This window comes from Syzygium oleosum, unplaced genomic scaffold (genome assembly GCF_021117445.2).
Source record: "Syzygium oleosum isolate NSW1041296 unplaced genomic scaffold, Sole_v2.1 Sole_v2.01, whole genome shotgun sequence".
NCBI classification, from domain to species: Eukaryota; Viridiplantae; Streptophyta; class Magnoliopsida; order Myrtales; family Myrtaceae; genus Syzygium; species Syzygium oleosum.
The window spans coordinates 27,716,393-27,732,616 of NW_026607485.1; the positions used below are offsets into that span (position 1 = coordinate 27,716,393).

A 16,224-nucleotide genomic window follows, 5' to 3' on the forward strand; every position below is an offset into this window, starting at 1 on the left:
ATGGCCCTGGCCCATTCTGAAGAGAAAGATGATATGTTGGTATCATCGAATGACAGTGAAGCTCTAGGAAAGAATGGTTTGTACAGTCTGTGACTCGATACAAAGCAATCAAAACATGACTCTGTATAGTTTAGCTATTTTTATGTTCATATACACCCTTTCTTTCCTTCAAAATTGCAGAAGCTGCCTTAATGCACTTTCTCAATTTGAGGTATCCTCCGACTAAAGTGGTGATATTCTACAAATGACTTAGATGGTGCCGACCTTCGTGCTTCAACTGCTTGTTGACTCGCCCTTTGTCTGATGGTCATCACTATGTTCCCTGTCTGGATGCTTGCATCATCAGGCCGAATAGGTCCAGCCCCTGATCTCCATAGTTGGTTCTTTCTAGATATATGAATATCGACTCTTCTTTCGTGTATCTTTATTAGTCAGGTGAGATACTGCCCACTAATAGATATCCACAATTCACCTAGGCTGGAAGGAACTGTTTGATATGGTGGCAATTGAATCCGATGTTTTAGGGTTCAGTGGAAAAGATGGGTCGTCAAACGTGTCATTGAGCTCCATTGTCCTTTCGTCTATAAAAGGGGGATTGGTGGGTGGTGGGAGTTCTTCATCCTTCTTTGTTAGCATCTGCAATGCCTTGGACATTGTTGGCCGCAAAGAAGGAGCCTCTTGCGTGCACAATAGTCCTATATGGATGACTCTTAAGACCTCATTCTTGATATTGCTGTTGTGGTAGTTATGTAACATCAAGTTCGGGTCGAAAAGCTCCTCCACTCTATTTGCTTGGAAATGGTTCCATGCCTGTCACCCAAACACGGAAGATAATTAAGATGAGAAAGGTTTGGGCACAAGTTTAGAGTGGTGCCTTAAGAACACATAAAGCTTTTAGAACTCACAATTGTGATGAGGCTGTCTGAGTATTCTAAGTTTTTGCTTCTGTTGTTCTGTCTTCCTGTGACAGTCTCCAGCAAGAGAACACCATAGCTGTAGACGTCTGCTTTCTCTGTAAGCTGACCATGTGCTAGGTACTCTGGAGCCATATATCCCCTACCATATATAATATAGAAAGTTATTTATCAGTAATATGGATATACATGCTTAGACTGCAATATTGAGACCTTATTATCAATCATCTTGTTCTGATTAGTCTCTACCAGCATAAGCTAACATACCGTGACTCATCAACGCTACAATATGTGACATCTAAAGAAGCTTTGTTTATCGTCTTAATATTAGCAAAGAAAGTGAGTACTTACAATGTTCCAGCAATGGCTGTGCTTATGTGACTCTTATCTTCCTGGAAAGATCTGGCCAACCCAAAGTCAGCTATTTTAGCCCGAAGTTTTGAGTCTAACAAGATATTACTGGCTTTTATGTCCCTGTGAATTATCTTGATGTTGGAGTTTTCGTGAAGATATACCAAACCCTCTGTGGTCCCAACCATAATATCCACTCTTTTTTCCCAGTTTAATGCCTTTCCTCTGTTTTGATCTGTCGGTACAGGGTTAAGTAAGATAGATTAGAGCTGGCAGAAGAATTTCATCAACTCAAATCTTCTTTTAGCTAAAACAGTCACTGTGTGTACACTTCTATGTATGAGTAGCAATGAATTACCGAAAATGAAACGGTCGAGACTCTTGTTGGGGAGGAACTCATAGACAAGAAGGCTTTCAGGTCCAGAGCAACTACATCCCAACAATCTGACCAGATTTTTGTGCTCCACACTGCTTATAATGTTCACTTCATTGTAGAAGTCAGCTGCTCTATGCCTATTGTTGAAGAAGAGCCTTTTCACAGCTATCTCCCTTCCGTCGGGAAGAACTCCCTGGCAACATATTCGGATTCTGTTTAGGTAGGTGAACTTTGCATAAACTGCTATGAGTGTGAGATAGAGAAGGCAGCTAAATCACCTTATAGACAGTGCCAAATCCTCCTTGGCCGAGCTTATTGGCGCTGTCGAAAGATCCGGTGGCCTTCTCGAGGGTAGAGTATTTGAAATTCAGGCTACTGTCGTGAAGTATCTTGACAAACTTCTCCGCGTGGTTAGAGCCTAGATAGATCAATAGGTGCATCAGGTATCCATTTATCATTATATGTATAGCCTATACTGTTTACCAATAGTACCATACTGGTCCTGATTCCAATTCCCTGTTACAAATCCAATGAATGCGACTCTTGATGGAACCCAAAAACTGGAAGCTATTGGCATGCCGGAATTAACATTAAGTAGAGCAAACTAAACCTTCGGAAAGTTCTCTTCATGCCAGGTTTGTGCTGTTCCTTTTTATCTCCTCCATTTGTGGGACATTTGCACACTTAAACTACATAATCCATTATTCACGAACAGATAAGCTTCTTACCTTTTCTTTTCTTTTGAATGTATCTGTGCTTCCAGACAAAGTACGCTACTGTTATTCCAACTGCCAAGACAACCAGAGCACTGACAACTGAAACTGTTATCACTATTATGGTTCCTGGAAGGAAAAAACCAACGTTGAATTGTTGTCTTTTGGCTAGTCAAACAAGCACAGATCTCTTTCAAAGGTAAATAAGATCACTTGAGATGCAGTTTTACCTCTGTTACTCCCCTTTCCTGGTTGGTTGTTGAGGAAATTTGTATCGGAGTACCTCATGAAGCAACCTGTATGTAACGCCCTCCCCTCTGACCAGGGCAAGCACCCCAACATCGACATTGATGCATTCTCCAAGCATAACCTGCAAGAAGTGGCGTTCAATGTCCTCCAGCAATTCGCCAGCACATAAGTCGATTCATTTGCTGTCCCTGGCACGGCTACTTCAGCACGCGCATAGCCATTGTTGTTCGGCGCCCTCGTGACTGCGCTCGCCACGGCCTGTCTTGCTGAATTTTGAAACACCGTGTCCTTCTGCGTCACGTTCCCGCACACTGCAGTGTCCTCAGCCCCCATGTACTCCTCAAAGAAGCTGTAGTTCTGTGCTCTCATGAAGCAGCCGTCGAGGTATATGCGGCCGCCGTTGTTAGGGTAGCACTGCGGAAGCAAGGAACGCGCCTCTGCATAGCACAGGACACAGTCGAGCAAAGAGAGGTCTCCGTAGCACTGAGAGAGGCCATAGTTAGTGTCAGGCCCCGATCCTATCACTGCAATTCCGAAGCCGGACGTCCTCATCTGGTCGCTGATGTTCTCCATGGTAGTCACAAAGTTGGGCACGAAGAGAGTGGCGTTGTGCTCTCGCACGGCTGAGCATGTCATCTTGACAGTCTGGGTTCTTGGATCTCCGACCGCCAGTTCTAGAAGTACAATCAATACAGCAACAAGCAAGAGATCCTGAGTGGTCGCCCATCGGATTGTCCTCGCCATTTCTTCGAGAAAATGGAGCTGCCGGTTCTCCTAATGAGGCTTCTTATCATAGAGAAAGGAGAAACTGGTAAGTATATCTCTAAAGCCACGAAACATATGTAGCTGATGTTCAATGCAAATGAAATTTAAAGACCATAGACAGTTCTAACATGAAGCTCTTGGTGTGAAAACTGGAAAGACCTGAGCGAAAAGCAAAGAAATTCTCAAGAACAATCACTTGGTAGATTTCAAACCTACCAATATATACCAAATCAACTCTTTTTATCATAGGCCTAATGGGCGTGACAGAGGGAAGCAAAAGAATTACGTGTGAAGTTGTATACAGCAACCATTCTAAGATGGGCGGTTTGGTAGGGTTCACGATGTGTAAAGTCAAAAAGGTTGGTCTTGGACTGGCTCGGTGATGTCTGGATCATACTTTCGCTCGAGCTTTTCACACCTAAATCAAGGGTCCCTTGAGAAAAGCATCCACGATTTCATATCAAACAAGGCAAAACATATCAGACCGACGCCACGGTTCTTGGACGTCAACTAGTCCGTGTCCTGGACTGATTCCGAAGCCGCGAAATGAACACATAACAAGACTGCTGCGACAGCAGCGCCGGTGATCCATAAAGTAGGAGAGCGAACTGGACGTCCGGTAAGGGCAATCCACGACACGATCGTGTGCATCGTCATCCTTGTTTTTTTTTGCGGACATGCATGGCTCCAGCCCCACCAGAGATGGATGCTGTAGGAGCAGTAGTAATTCGTCTCCAGAATCACAGAGGGTCGGCATTGAATTACTGGGCGAACTTCTTAATGAGCACAAAAAAAATCCCAACTTGATATCTCATGCCTATGGACCCACGCGACAATAAAAATTTCAAATATTTTACGTCACAAAAAAAGGTTCCTTTTATACACTCACATATTCAACTTTAGTGAGAAAATAATGTAGGTACTATTGTTTATAGCTGAATGAAACTTCCTATGCATATGCTACGAATCCCGATTTACATATATTTCGAAATATTTTTCCCTATAACGTGATTGTTGTTCCGAATTCATATTCCCGAAAGTCGCTGTGATGAATTTCCATTTTTTTTTTGTCTGTTAGCATCGGAAAAGCTAGAATATAAAATTTTGTTCTCCATTTTTCAAGTTTCTACTCATAAATGGAAACCAACAATAAAGCATTTTCCGAGCAAATTTACACTTTCACTTCCATTAAAGCAGACATTCACCACTTATAGAAATAAGTAGGGGTGAGCGGTTCCAGGTTCCTTACAGGTTCTACCTAGAACCTAGAACCTACCCGTTGAAACTTGGAACCTAGAACCTATCCTGTCACAGGTTCTAGGGTCTAACAGGTTTTTTTTTTTTTATATATTTCATTTTTAGTTAAACAAATTGAAAATGAACGCAACAATACCGAACAAGCTTGTCATTCACCAAAGAGAATACAAAAGACTAGTTTTCCTGGCATTATGGTTCAAATATACAATTAAAATGAGAAGTTATTACGTGAATCGATATTAGGGGTCAATGATTCCATGTTATGTACAGGTTCCACTTGGAATCTACCTATGAGAATAAGTTTATCATTTTTTGGAATTTGGAACCTACCCTATCATAGGTTCCAGTTTGGTTCCAAGGTTTACATAGGTTCCACCACTTGCTGCTTTGATCCACTAACCACAACTTGTATTTAGATACACGAAAAATATGAAACATTAACAAGTTATGAAATGAAAGCCCAGACTAGTGGTTCTAGATTATACATTCATCATCTAATGCTATGAAATACCACAGGATCACATGAAGACATAAACCAAGAAAAAACACAAAAAAACTTATTTAGGTTCCGGGAACCTATCCGTCGAAACAGGTTCTCCAATTTTTGAAACCTAGAACCTACCCTGCATACCTTGGAACTTGGAACCTATAGGTTCTCAGGTTTCAGGATAGAACTTGGAACCATGCTCACCCCTAGAAATAAGATATTAGGAGCTTTTTGGATTCAATTATTTTTTCATATTTTTCGGTAAAATCAGTTAACTTATTTTAAATTTATTAAATGCTTCTCAAGTAAAAGTAGTTTAATTACACCAAATTATGCATGGTTTTTAAGCATCAATATTACATACATTGTCACACATGTCTTGTATTTTCTTTTTGTACTAATCCCACCCTAAGTGGTTAAAATATACATCAACCAGTTAGAACTAATAAAAGCAATATTTACTTCAAAAAGAAAACAAAATAACTGTTTTATTTACTTCTGTCGTGCATTCACCACATTTAATCAAAATGTGAAAGGAAAGACGGATCGAAATCAAAATGCCATAATAATAACGGAACTCCTTTTGGGTACTCTCGACCTAGCCCGTTTCACATGAGACGCTAGATCAAGCGGGTCCCCCGCGTGGGTTTCCAACCCGATCCGACGGCTCGTGTGAAGTGGACCGACGACAGGCCGGGGCTACCTAATGATTTTCCGGGCCTACACGTGTTTAACAGCAGAGGGGTTAACTTTTTTCTAGAAACAGAGAAAACAGGGTACTTACGCGCCTACAATTGGTCTGCAAGCGGAACGATGAACACAATATTTTCTCGCTGAACACATTGACAAGAGAATGAACTCGCCCCCCCCCACCAACCAATCTCAGATTTTCTTGATATTCGACACGGCCACGAACAATGCTTAATTTTCAGAACAGTTCGAAGAACACAAAAACATGAAGAACTTTGAGATTGTGCAATCTGAGGAGCGTGAGAACTCTCCCCAGTACAATTCGCAAATTTCGCAAATTTCTCAAATGCCCTGAATCACATAAAGGGGCGAAGAACTGGGGTGAAACTAACAGAGGATAAGACAAAAAGCTCAATCAGGAATTCAACAACCCATCGAAGCGGACCGTGGTGGACGAGGGGGGGGCCTAAGTTTAGCATCGAATTCGACGCGCGCGCGCGCGATCGGAATCGCCGTCTCTCGATCTCAAGCTCAATTCCAGATGGAATTTCGGCTCTAGAGTGGCTAATCTGCTGACCCGATCGACGACGACGTCGGAGACTCGAAGCAAAAGAGAGAGCCCGCGCGCGGACCCGCCCACCAAGTCCAATTCACTAGAAACTCGCCGAAGCAATCGCATATCTCGAGCCCGAAACCTCAATTCTGGAGAGAGAGAGAGGGAGAGGGAGAGGTCAAGATCAGTGGTGGGCAGTACGTACCTACCTCGGGTCGCCGGAGCTCGATCTCCCCCGCGCGATGCCGTCCGGCGCTTCCCGTCCACCAAAGAGAAACGGGGAGAGAGACAGAAGGAAGAGTTCGCAAGGAACTGCGTGTGACAGAGAGACAGAGAAGTCAAACGTGAGGCTGATGGATATAGAAAGAGAGAGAGAGAGAGAGGGAGAGGTGGGCGTAGAAAAATTGGAAAGAGGAAGACCGCCCGCAACGAAGACGAAAGCTGTCGAGATCGAGAAGAGGAGGAGGAGGAAGACGAAGACGACGACGGCGAAGAAGCGAGCGGAGAAGATACGGGGCGGAATTGCGCAGTCAAACAAACGCGCCACGCGGTTTACGACCGGAAATTTTGCGCACCGCATGACGTTATTGTCGGACCGAACCGGCTGTGGGGCCCGGCGAACGACCGACGACCCAAACCCCCCACCCCCCTCTTATTAATATGGGATAAATCGAAATACAATAATAAGTTCTTTTCATGGTATCGAAGATGCTACCTATAATACGTTCGGAATACGACGTACTGATATACTAAAAAGTATTTGCTGTCTGATATCCGTATCCCATCCGCACGCGCTCTTGTTGATGGCAATTGTGCTCCCTATGCTCCCTGGGAATGTCCCGTCCCGTTGTTCGGATCACGCATACCAGTGTTGCGGACATTGTCTGGACGCTACGTGACAGCCCGGGCTCGGGATATCTTTAATTTCAGAGAATTCCCATAATGCCGGTGCCTCTTTCTCTCGAGCGATTGCCCAACTGTCCCCTTTATCTACTTTTCTTTCGAAGGTAGTTCTTGCATATATGGACAATGTGTAGTGATTGATTCTCATCGGGTTCATTTTTTTGGAATGTTGTTCTGATGGGATTGGATTCGTCCTGGTTGTTTGTTTTGCATTTGAACGTATCCATACACAAGGTGTATCCGTTGATTGGCATCGAATTCGTGCCTTACTGTATAAATGTTGTTCTAATGGGTTGGAGTCGTCCTTGCTGTCCTTTTGCATTGTAACGTGCTTGCTGCAATGCATACACAAAGTGTCTTGCTTGAGATAGCATCGGACTCATGCCTGTTCTCATGAATGCCGATAAAAGCTCCATTTATTTCGAGAAAAATGGATGATTTGAAAAATATTTTCTTAAAAATGGTTGATTTTATCGTTTACAAACATGAATGAACGTAGAATATTTTCATCATCCATGAAAATGTTTGGACATAAGTTGTCATTTTCGATGACTAATTATTTCAAGCGATACAATCGATCATTTTTAGGAAAATGTTTTTCAAATTATTCATTTTCGACTAACAAATCACAGTTCCATTGGATTAAAGTGCGATTGGTTCCACAATAGGTTAGTTTCTGACCTGGAACTTAGAATCGATCCAATGACTAAACCGCTTCTTGAACCGCCCACTTTTTCTCTTTTTCGGTAAAAGGTTAGAATTTATTGCAAAGTATAAAATTGCAAATTTTAAACAAGAAAGCTTGTTTGGTCAAGTGGTCACTAGTTTATATTGAAGACCATGTTTCAAATCTTGGTGAGTCCATTTTTTGTTTTTGGTTGAAACAACAGAAATATGCAGCTTGAAAAACCACTTCCACTTGGGAACTAGCTTGGTTGGACCGGTTCCCAATAGAATCGGTAAATCTGGTCTTGGAATCGAGAATTGAACTACTTGGTGAATGTAGAACTTTTTATTAATATTTGAGACATTAAAAATTGTTTTAAAATTGGAACTGGCTAGGTCGAGAACATTCTTGATAGAACCAAAACCGAATCGGTCTAAGCCAATTCTAGGTTCTCATAACCATCGAACCGAATAGGTTCCTTAGGAACCGGCTCTATTTGAACCAACTAGGAAAATTTCAATGGATTTTGGCTTGAACTGGACCCGATGCTCACCCTTATGCATTCTATGTTACGGTATTAAGAGGAATAATGATTTCCATGCAACACAAACAAACATTAAACCTAGAAACTTGAAATTGTCATTTATACGACACGATTTAATTCAAAACCGACACGAATTGCCATATTTTCACCAATTTTTAATGAAACGCCGTGCTTTGTAAGCACATCGAAACATCTCTGCGATAACGTGACATGACTCAATTGATCGATAAATATCTTATGGAAGCTCGAATTGTCAACACTTTTCTACTTAAAAGAGTTATTACTGTTGTTTTTTCTTCCTTTAATATGGTGCATAAGGTCAAAAAAGCCCTCGCATCACCATGTGCAACAGTACCGGACAGATCTCGAATGGACTTCTCTTTTAACATTCATCATCAACACTCAAAGTCAAAGTCAAGGGGGAGAATAACAATTGATACTCCATTTGAATACGAGAGAGCGCGTGCTAAGACTTCTTGTAGATCAGCCGGTCAGCTAGTCACTGCACCAGTCTTATTCTAGAACGTCTGGACTGTGTTAAAAATTCCCCCATCAATGACCTCGGAGAAGACTATGTACTAATCGGACCTGAGCAGATCCTTAAAAGACTCTATGTCAGTCCTCATCCATATCTTGAGATTAACGGAATGTAAAACTTCCACAGGGTATTTTCTTTTTCTAGGAATGACAAAGATACAATGGAGAATTGGAGGTGTGAGGCATACGAGCACTAACATGTTAAAGTAAGAAATGCATTCATAGAGTCCGCCTCATAAGATGAGATAAGCCGCGAAGGCCCGATCAATGACCTCGAAGAAGACTCCGTGCTAAGAAACGTACTTGCTTAAATCATTGTTTTTATTTGGTAATTCGATCCACCTTTTTTAATTGAATTTTCGGGGTATTGACTTTTAGGTTTTGCCAGCTCTCCAAGAAACTTTTATTGGGTTACACATCGCCAGCCAACTTAGCGCGTTAATCTCCATTTGATTAGTGTCCCACACATATTTTTTTTCTCTTAATTAAAGTAAGATTTAGCCATAGTAATCACAATCCTAAACATATTATATGGACAATTCACTTATAAACTTTTTAATTTTATCAGTTTTAGTCTTGAACCAATTTTGGTCAAAAGTCGTTGATATAGCGGTGTGTTACGTAAGACGGCTAGCATTGTCCGGATTGCTACATTAGCAGTTTTCGGCGAAAATTGACCGGAAGGACTATATTGAAATTTTGTGCAAATGCTTAGGATTAAATTGGCAAAATTGAAAAGTTTATGACTAGAAAATCCATACAATAGATTTATGACCGATTAAGTAATTTTCCTGCAATCGCACGATGTGTAGATTTCGGTTCTCTAATTTAATTATCTACCGAAGTAGATCAATTTATTTTAATTTTTAGCAATTGTGTCCAAATTCCAATTTTCTTTGGTTCCATGATTAAGCTCACATTTTGTTCGAGCCGCACTTCAGTTGTGTCAAAATTTTCATGAGTGATCACACCTACTAATTTAAGTGTTAACAGTTAAACTCACTTCTTTTGCGAAGTGAGTCAAGAGACCACTTTAATCATGTTGATTTCTTCGTGAAGAAATTTCCATAATTGTTTTAAAAAATATCACAAAGCACCTCTCACACAAGTTATTTTATCAATTTAACCCAATTTTCACAAAACCCGATTAGATGTCAGGATTTTAATTGATTTTAGCTACTAAACCCAATGGAACTGTCCAAATCAAAGGGAGTTCAGCCATCACCATCATCCAACCAATTTGCTGCAAGTCAACTTTTGCGTAATAATTTCTTTAACATCAGCTCCAATTAGCATTTTCGCTTTATCTTGAAAGCCCGTTCGATAGAATTAGTGACTAAACTGTAGCTGAAGTGTTGTGACTTTTACACTTAGTAATAATACAGGTTTTAGGCTCTATTTGTTTCGTGAAATACATTTTTCTTATTTTCCGGCGTTAGGATCATTTAGAAAAATGAGTTAACGAAAAATGTTTTCGTGGTCGATGAAAAAGATTTTTTCTCCCAAAGTTTTAATTCGGAAAATGATTTCCTCTAAAATTGAAATCATTTTCCGAATTTAACTGTAGATATCTGCTTCGATAGAAAACTTTGCGCTTAGGCAGAGAACCCCAAACCTCATTCCCGATCCCTTAGCGGTGGGGCGGGTCCCGTGTCCCACCCTGATCCATCTAGGTTTTGCCTTAGACCCCAATCGCCGTGTCTAGGTATATCGAGGCTGAGCTTGGGACACGATATATGTGTGACATTAAATTTCGACCCGTTTTGGGATTTATAAAACGTGTAATTCGTCGATGTATTATATAGTAAAATCTCGCTTGGAAGCCGATCACTCCAGGTTATTGTTTTTAAAATTGAGATTTTGCTAGAATCGCACTCGATCGAATTTAGCGTTATTTAGAGCCCAAACTTTGGTGTCGAATTTCTCAGTTAAGGACGAATTTAGTTGGACGGTGTCGATATTATTGTGTCATCTCGATATTGCGGGATACGTGGAAAGTGAGTTTTTTAAGGTGCGGATTTATACCTAGTAGACCTCTTTTGCGGTGTGTTTTTATTAATACCCTTTGGCCAAATCCTATATTATTAATTAGGTTTTTTCGGGGACCGTTAGATCGTTTTTGGATTTGAATCGTGACCGTTAGATTGCGATTATTGCGATTTGACTTTTCCTCTCTCTCTCTTTCCACGCCGGTCCCCCTCATGCGCCTGACACCACCTACCCCACCAGCCCCATCATTTCCCCTTTCTTCTTTTTCTTTTTCTTCTTTCCTTTTCTTCTTTTCTTCTTCTCCTTCGCTGGTTTTCTTCTTCCGCCTGGCTTCTTCTTTTCTGCTGCTCACCGCCGGCTTGTCCTCGCCGGACCAGCCACCACCGAGCGCCACTCCTCCCCTCCGTGAACCACCCCCGTCCCAGCTCTCCCCCTGGCCGTGCGGCACCACCCCTGGCCGCCCGGAACCTCCCGTCGCCGGTTCGCCCAAGCCGCGTGCGAGAAGCGCCTCTCGCCGGTCCGCCCACGCCCGCCCTCGCCGCTCGCTGCCGCTGTCCCGGCTGCTGAGACCACCACCGCCAACCTCCATTTTTGCTTGACTCAGCCTCCAAGCCGCACCGGACAGCCAGCCACAGCAGCCGCTCCCTTTGCCGCGCTTGTTCGTCGCCCGTCCGCCGGTCGCCGAGCCCGAGCCGGAGCAACCCGAGGACACTGCGGACCGCCCTCGCCGCCGCCGTCGTCCTCGCGTCGTCGCCGGCGTTAGCCGAGTAAGTTAACCCCTAATCCCGTGTTTAGGGCGTTAAACTTGCTTAGGGTAGTTTAATTTATGTTTAGTTTGTGTTAATTGTGGGTTAGTGGTTAATTAATTGTGTTTAGGGTATAAGTTATTGATTAGTTTATTGTTATTGATTATTATATGAAATGTTATTATTTTCGGAATTTAAATATTATTTTATTAGTTAATAAATTAATTTCGAATTAAATATTATTATTTTATTATTAAATAATTAATTTCCGAAAATTAAATGTTATTATTTTCGGAAAATTTCTAGCGTCAAATTGTGATACCAATGTTGGTTTTCGCCGTATAAGTTGGCGTATTTAGGAAATGATTTGAATGATTTCGATTCGAGGAAATATTTTGACATTTTGGAAAATTAAATTATTTTCGGATATTAGTAATTAATTAATTCCGAATTTAATTTATTGTTATTTCGGAAAATTTATAATTTCAAATTATGATTTCTAGCTTGAATGTTGGCGATTTTGCCGCGTATTGTCGTATTAAATTGATTTTATGGCAAATTGTTTGATCGAAAGTTTTGTGGAAAATTTATGAGACTTTTGGAATTAAATTATTTTATCTGTTATGCCAAGTAATGTTAGTGATACTTTGTGGTTGATATTCGTGTTTGAAATCGAAGATTGCAAGAATTGATTATTTGTTGGCATGTGTGGCCACTTGGTATTATTGTATGACATCGAGGAGAGCACGATTCATGTATGCGTGGGCTAATTGAGAAGATAATAATTGGCCGGAATGCTTGTGTGCTCGTGTGGTCACACGTTGGACCCGTCTTCTTTGTGTATCGCTTGACGATGCCGATTTATCGGATGCACGGGGATTATCGGAGTGCCGATACCCGGATGCCTTGTCGCGGCCGGCGGACTCGTGCTCCTTACGGGATACCATCTTGCGTAGATCGTTTGATGTTGCCGTATTTGAATGCCGTCTTTTGTAGATCGTTTGACGTAGCCGTGCCCAGACGGGCGGGACGGCCCGGTTTTTACCGGTAGCCGCCATCTTCTGCGTATCGCTTGATGTGTGGTGGGGAGGCGTAATAATTGGAATACGTGTGATGTATAGTGCTTGATTATGGGGTAGAAAGCTGCTAGGCATGGTATGGGGCGTGCCCAAGTGGGTTTACCTTATAATCGAGACACGCGGCTTGTGATGCATTAATGCATGGAAAATCTCTTTAAATGCTTGAGTATGTGACATATGCATTTCATCAACGAGTGTGTCCAAGGCGAGGTAAGGATGCTGTGGTTGTTTAATAATGTATTGTTGGTCTTTGTGTTACGCTTAGGGACCGTGCGAGTAGGCCTCTAAGCGGGGCTTAGGCCGTTAACTTATTGAGACTTTCGTCTCATTTGTTGTTGTTAACCCCTTTTTCGGGCCCTTAGCATGTCGCGCACCCAGTGTGGTTCGGGTCGTTTGAAAGCTGGTTTTGGAGTTCGACCTGTTGGTGGAGTGGACCGACCCCACTGATATCTTTTTGCGGCTTTTTGTGGCAACGCCGAAATGGGCTTGTAAGAATATTCCCAGGGGTTAATCAAGTGGGAATTAAAATAATGTTGTTTAGTACATTTGTGATTTGTTTTCCTGACTATCCCTATTTGTTGTTGTCAGGGATTGTTGTGTTCGTTTCCGCATGCGTAATTAAAAGATAAAATGAAGGGTCGGCGCGAGTCGCTGGGACGTCGCATCATAATGACCATAGCGGGATGTTGCGTGTCCGTAGGGTTCGGGGCATGACAATATGTGGGTGCCCGGGACGCCGGGCCCGATAACATCGAGGCCCGGCCCCTGGTCCTCGGCGCCTGTGCCCATGTCCATTGAGGCCGGGCCTCGAACCCAGGCGCCCTTGCTCGGGTCCCCAACTTCTGAGCTTGAGTCTAGGCCTCAACGGAACCAGGCCTAGCCTCTATAGACTCGGGCCAGGGCGCTAGGGAGTCGAGCATGGGCACTGAGTTCTTGGGCTTGGTTTCGGTGAATCCAAGACTAGTGTCCATGCTTGTGCTTGGGAGTCGCGGATCCGGGCTTGAGACATTGGTGCCCGTGCCAGGTTCCTTAGCGCCAGAGTAGGGTATGTCTATTTAGGAAAATCAAATGAGATTTCCCTTATCAAATGATGAAAATATTTTTCAATTCATTTTCAGGTCTCGGCCAAATACCGGAAAATATTCTCATTTTTCTGAAGAACAATTCCCAGAGATTTTTTTTTAAAAATCTTACATTTTCCGTAAAAGAAATAGAGTTTTAAAATTATAGCACCACCAAATTGTGTTAGATAGTTTCGTAAAAACCGCGGTAAGCTAGTATAGCTTTGAAGGTACTGTAATTATAAAGTGCTTTCATTAGCTGTATACTAACTCCAATACCTTTTCAAATTGAGGTTGAAACGGGAAAAATCCACTAAAAATCTCGAATTTTCCCCCTGATTACATAACGATTTTCAAAGTGCCCCCCGTACCAATTTGTTTTTTCAAATTGGCCCCTGGTGACCCTAAATCTAACTGGACATTCAAATTTCTCGCCGCCGACGAAGTACGCTTATTTTAATTGACTCTTCACGTGACGAAATAAAGGGCATTGGTGGATTGAAAATGCCCTACCCCACCATCACATGGAATGAATATAAGAACCGTACCCCACGCAAACCCCAAAATGAACAAACTAGGGCAAGAAAAACGATTTCACTATATTAGAAACGTCATTGAAGGATTAGGACATTGACAATCAATCAAATGCCCGTAATGATTCGAAAGCAATTCATTGATTCGAGAAGTGATTATGTCCTGCTTTGGAAGAGAATTGCAATCTATGCATGCTGATACAATCCGACGGTCCGACAAAGCCGCTTGTTCTGGAAGGCCAAAATTTAGATGAATTGGCTTGTGCTTCATCCCCGCTCCCACTTGAGGTTCTCCGTTTGTTTTTGGAGGCCATCGTGAGTAGGTCGAACCGGCATCTTGTGGGGGAGAGGGCAAACATCGCGGGTCTATCACTCCACGTATGTATGTGATGCATGATGTTCCTTCATCTCTCCTTTGGGATATTCAAAATGTTTAATCACCTGCCGACAAACATATTGAGCGCTCTCAATGTCATCTACTTTCTTTCTGTGAAAATTCATATTGAATCGGGACCTATTGAGGTCTGCCTGGGCGAGATCCGATTAGAATTAGTCCGACCTTAGTGTTGGTGGAACCTCCTAACGTACAGCAAACTATCGAATAACCATGAGAGGGGACTACGAGGAACGCCCTCTAGGTCCCATAAGAGAAACCGAGTTATTCGACTTGGAAGTGAGGCACGTAAAGTGGATTCGGGTTCGTCTAGAGCGTTCGTCGGGAGTAATATATTTCAAATGATCAAACCATTCTAAAAAGTATCTTTTGTAAATGAAACTTGTCTTTTGCAGAAGTTTCTTAACGGGATGGATATGGTTACTAAGCTCAAATATCATCATGTTAAAACCTAATTCCCCAGCGTGAGAGAGAAACCAATTCTGCTGCAATGTACCGAGCGCATGCAGACTTCCTGTCTGCCTACATAACTACATGTGCAATCAACAGGTTCATGGCATGCTTGGTATGCGGGAAAATGACAACATCAAAGAAGGTTAGTAAAAACGCTTTGGTGGATTTACGCATGTGCTGTGGCATCTGGTATGGATAGTGTTCAATGGAATATGTGAATGGACAAAATTTTCTCCACTTCAACAAGCTCGATTTTCATAAACTCTGCTAGGATGGCGATGTGTTTTAGACCAACAGTGGGTTGAACGAGCCTAGTGACGGGGTTAACTCCTACGGCGACGTTTTATTCCTTTATGGTTGGGACTAATTCGGGTTCCAAAAGTGAGCGATTGCTTAAATTAAACAGACATAGACCTTGACGTGTTAACAGGTATATGAGCTTTCCAATCCTACTCTCGACATGAACACTGTTGGACTTGTCTAGTCTGCCCTATCATTTTGAATGCATGCTGTTGGAAGCGGGGATGATCCTGATGTCATACCTTCCTATTGTGTGCCTGGAGTCCTGGGCATTTGATTGATTAGATGCAGACAGCTCCAAAATTAATTTAAAGTATGAGAAAGTTAATAGAAACGAAAGGAGAAAACAAAAGTTAGTACTAAAAAGATGAAAATGCGCACGAACTATGTGAGGTTTGATGCCTACAGGGTGAATATTAGCCAGGGCTTAGGTTCCCAACGCCACGTTTCATAACCTCCCATGAAATGAGTGAAGTTGATTCGACCTAATACTATCTGCACCTAGCAGATAGCCTAGGCTTTCTCTCCCCTTTCCATCCTCCATCTCCTAAATGCAACTCCGGGACTTTGGGTGGCGAGACGCGTGCGCGGAAGTTTCGTGCTAAAATGGAAAAATATGCACAATCTTTTGTATGATTCATTCACTGCTACTAATTGCAAATG

General features: G+C 42.3%; 1 protein-coding gene across 3 annotated transcripts; it reads right to left on the reverse strand.

Moving 5' to 3' along the window:
• Positions 1-96: 96 nt before the first annotated feature.
• On the reverse strand, positions 97-6,828 carry LOC115689942 (cysteine-rich receptor-like protein kinase 2). 3 transcript variants are annotated; one of them, XM_056314178.1, is made up of 8 exons: positions 6,565-6,828; positions 2,585-3,386; positions 2,370-2,483; positions 1,920-2,059; positions 1,624-1,834; positions 1,266-1,500; positions 906-1,056; positions 97-810 (listed from the first exon to the last, which is right to left on the reverse strand). In XM_056314178.1, the coding sequence occupies exons 2-8, from the start codon at positions 3,345-3,347 to the stop codon at positions 469-471; spliced, it is 1,956 nt and encodes a 651-aa protein (XP_056170153.1). In that variant the 5' UTR covers positions 3,348-3,386; positions 6,565-6,828; the 3' UTR covers positions 97-468. The 3 variants fall into 3 exon arrangements, with proteins under 3 accessions (XP_056170153.1, XP_030472005.1, XP_056170159.1); XM_030616145.2 differs by having other exon boundaries at positions 6,561-6,828; XM_056314184.1 differs by having other exon boundaries at positions 2,585-3,389; positions 6,561-6,828.
• Between the last annotated feature and the right edge of the window lie 9,396 nt (positions 6,829-16,224).

Coding starts and splice junctions, on each gene's coding strand:
- LOC115689942 (XM_056314178.1), bottom strand. CDS start 3,347: ATGGCGAGGACAATCCGATGGGCGACCACTCAGGATCTCTTGCTTGTT. Junction 2,484..2,584: donor AGGAAAGGGGAGTAACAGAG/GTAAAACTGCAT, acceptor TTTTCCTTCCAG/GAACCATAATAGTGATAACA. Junction 1,835..1,919: donor GATTTGGCACTGTCTATAAG/GTGATTTAGCTG, acceptor ATATGTTGCCAG/GGAGTTCTTCCCGACGGAAG.